General features: G+C 38.1%; 1 protein-coding gene across 1 annotated transcript in view; it reads right to left on the bottom strand.

Annotated features, from left to right (window-relative positions):
* Nucleotides 1-896, bottom strand: part of LOC135033586 (gap junction alpha-4 protein-like) — an 18,607-nt gene extending 17,711 nt beyond the window's left edge. The window contains exon 1 of the mRNA XM_063954195.1: nucleotides 1-896. This exon is cut by the window's left edge and continues 275 nt beyond it. Within this exon, the coding sequence (XP_063810265.1) occupies nucleotides 1-896 (896 nt within the window).
* Between the last annotated feature and the right edge of the window lie 2,566 nt (nucleotides 897-3,462).

Raw genomic sequence — 3,462 nt, forward strand, 5'->3', positions numbered from 1 at the left:
AGACCCAGCTCCTTCTCAGTATTGTAGTTGGCCCAGTTTTCCTCATCTGACATATTGTAAATAGGACATTTCTCTCTGCCCACAGGAAAATAAAGACAGGATTTCTCTTGTTCTGGTGCACTAGATAAGTTGTAGATCTTATCTTGATGCATGTATTCTTCCCTTGTATAATTTGCCGGTGAGTTGTTTCTGTTTTTTCGACAACGTAATTTCTTCACAAGAAGAGTCAATTCTAGTAAGCTGAGAAACAAGGAGATGAGGGAGACCACAAGCATAAACATAATGAATATGGTTTTCTCCATAGGTCGGGATACAAAGCAGTCCACCTTGTGAGGACATGGAGGTCTTTCACACACATAGGTTGAAGTCATCACAAAGCCATAGAGATACCACTGACCAAGTAGGAATCCAGCCTCAAGTATACTTTTAAAGATGATACTGATTATGTATGTACACATCAGTGCCCCCCTAATCTTGACTCTTCCATCTGCTTGAACCAAGACATGTCTATGTTTCTTTTCATCATCCTCTTGTAGAATTTTACCTTCCATAAATGTATATTCATTTTCCTGATTCCTTAATTTTTCTTCTCTCCTAGATATATAGAGAACATGGGCCAAGTAGAACAGAGTTGGAGTGCTGACAAAAAGAAATTGTAGTACCCAGTAGCGAATATGGGAAATCGGAAAAGCTTTATCATAACAAACATTTGGACAGCCAGGTTGTTTAGTGTTGCATACAAAGTCTGATTGCTCATCTCCCCAAACTGACTCCCCAGCTAGGCTCAGAATTAGCAGACGGAATACAAACAATACCACCAGCCAGACTTTGCCTGTTGCTGTGGAGTGCTCCTGAACTTGATCTAGCAACTTTTCAAGAAAGCTCCAGTCACCCATTTTTCCTGGTTATAGTTTCTGAAATTCAAAACACAAAACAATTAAGTGTTAGTACTGATCATACTATTTATATCACCATTATTCTATTGGAGAAGGGAAGAGGGGGGAGGGGGGATGGACACCAATCATCAAATGTATGTTTTTGACCCACAAGTTGGGACAGCTTGTGGGCATCAGGTAATTATTGTAGTTGATGGTCTTAAAATATGTTGGAATTAGTAAAATGGGGGAATTAGAAACAATTGCACTTAAAGACCAATATGATATTATAGGCATTACAGATACATGGTGGGACGATTCTCACGACTGGGCAGCAAACATGGAAGGGTACACGCTCTTCAGGAGAGATAGAACTAATAAAAAGGGAGGGGGTGTTTGTCTTTATGTTAAACCATTCTTAAAACCATATTTACAGCAGGAAATTTACGAGGGGACTGGAGATAACGTGGAGACATTATGGGTTGAGATTTCGAGTGGGGGTAAAGATTTGAAAAAAACTTTTAATAGGGTCATGTTATAAACCGCCAGATATTAGTGTTTCTGATTAATTAAACTATTGCAGCAAATCGAAAAAGCTGCAGGAATGGGGTATGTCATTATTGTTGGGGACTTTAATTACCCGGGCATAAATTGGAACACCGAAACAGTAAATACAGCTAGGGGCAACAGGTTTTTAAACATGCTAGAAGATCATTACTTGTCCCAGGTAATCGAGGAACCAACTAGGCATAGGACTATATTGGACCTAGTACTAACTGATGAGGAAATAATATCAAACACTAATGTAGGGGAGATCTTAGTAAATAGCGATCATAATATGATCACATTCAATATCAGCTTCCAAAAACAACAATATAAGGGTCTAACTAAGACTTTTAACTTTAGAAAAGCTAATTTCATATTGATGAAACATGCAATGAAGAACATAAAATTGTGAAAAGGTATTTCATGGTAAGAATATGGCTGAAAAGTGGGGTTTTTTTACAACTGCACTCAATAAGTACACTAAATTGTATATTCCCAAGGTCAATAAAAACAGGAGTACTAAATTCAAACTGATGTGGCTTAATAAGAAGGTCAAGGAACAAATGGATAAAAAAAGGCGTGCTTTCAAAGCATTTAAGTCTGATGGGACGGTGGAATCATTCCAGTTCTACAAGGAATGTAACAAAAAATGCAAAAATGAAATCAGAGCAGCTAAAATAGAAAACTAAAAACAAATCGCAAAAGACAGTAAAACAAACCCCAAAAAGTTCTTTAAGTATATAAACGGTAAAAGGTTAAAAAAGGAGAATATTGGGCCTTTAATGGGAAAGTTGGATGTCTTGATTAATGATGATAGCGAAAAAGCTGATTTTTTAAATAAATTCTTTGCATCAGTATTCAAGAGAGGACAGGTTGACAAGAGTAGAGTACAACATAAGCTATAATAACAACCCGTTGCTAGGTACTTGGCTAAACAAGGAAGTAGTCCGGGAGAGACTAAGTAAAATTAAGATAAATAAATCTCCTGGCCCGGATGGACTTCACCCCAGGGTTCTTATGGAACTTAATGCAGAGATATCGAGACCCCTGTATCTGATCTTCAGTGAGTCAATTACATCAGGAATGATACAGAAGGACTGGTGTATAGCAGAGGTAGTCCCAATATTTAAAAAGGGTATTAAAAGTCTTCCCGGTAACTATAGATTGGTATTGGGGAAAATACTAGAAGGTATATTAAGGGAAACCATACTAGAGTACTTGGATACCTCCAAGGTTATAACAATGAATCAGCATGGTTTTGTGAAGGACAGGTCATGTCAAACCAACTTAATAAGCTTCTACGGGAAAGTGAGCGATAATATTGATCAGGGTAAAGCAGCGGATGTCGTCTTTCTGGACTTCACTAAGGCCTTTGACAAAGTCCCACATAAGAGACTAATTTTCAAATTAAGAGAGCTTGGGTAGGAAACACTATTTGTACTTGGGTGAGTAATTGGCTGTACAACAGGGAACTGCAAGTGGGGATTAATGGGATGTTCTCTGAATGGGCCCCAGTACTCAGTGGAATTCCGCAGGGATCAGTACTTGGGCCATTGCTGTTTAACATATTCATTAATGACCTAGGAGAGGGACTAGAAGGCACAGTGACAATTTTCACAGACGATACTAAACTACTGTATGTAGAGTAATTAATTCAGACAAGGATGTTGAATCTCTACAGAATGACTTATCTAGACTTGATGTCTGGGCGTATAAATGGAGAATGAGGTTCAATATAGACAAATGTAAAGTTATGCACTTTGGGACTAAAAACAATCAGGCAACATATAAACTAAATGGGGAATATGTAGGGATAACGGTAGTTGAAAAGATTTCGGAGTGCTCATCGATAATAAACTTAGTAGCAGTAAGCAATGTCAAAATGCAGCAGCAAAGGCTAATAAGGTATTAGCATGCATAAAACGGGGAATGGAGACAAGGGATGAGAGTGTAATCCTGCCACTGTATAAATCATTGGTGCTGCGACACCTGGAATATTGTGTACAGTTCTGGGCACCTCACTATAAAAAAGATATCTTGG

This window comes from Pseudophryne corroboree, chromosome 2 (genome assembly GCF_028390025.1).
Source record: "Pseudophryne corroboree isolate aPseCor3 chromosome 2, aPseCor3.hap2, whole genome shotgun sequence".
NCBI classification, from domain to species: Eukaryota; Metazoa; Chordata; class Amphibia; order Anura; family Myobatrachidae; genus Pseudophryne; species Pseudophryne corroboree.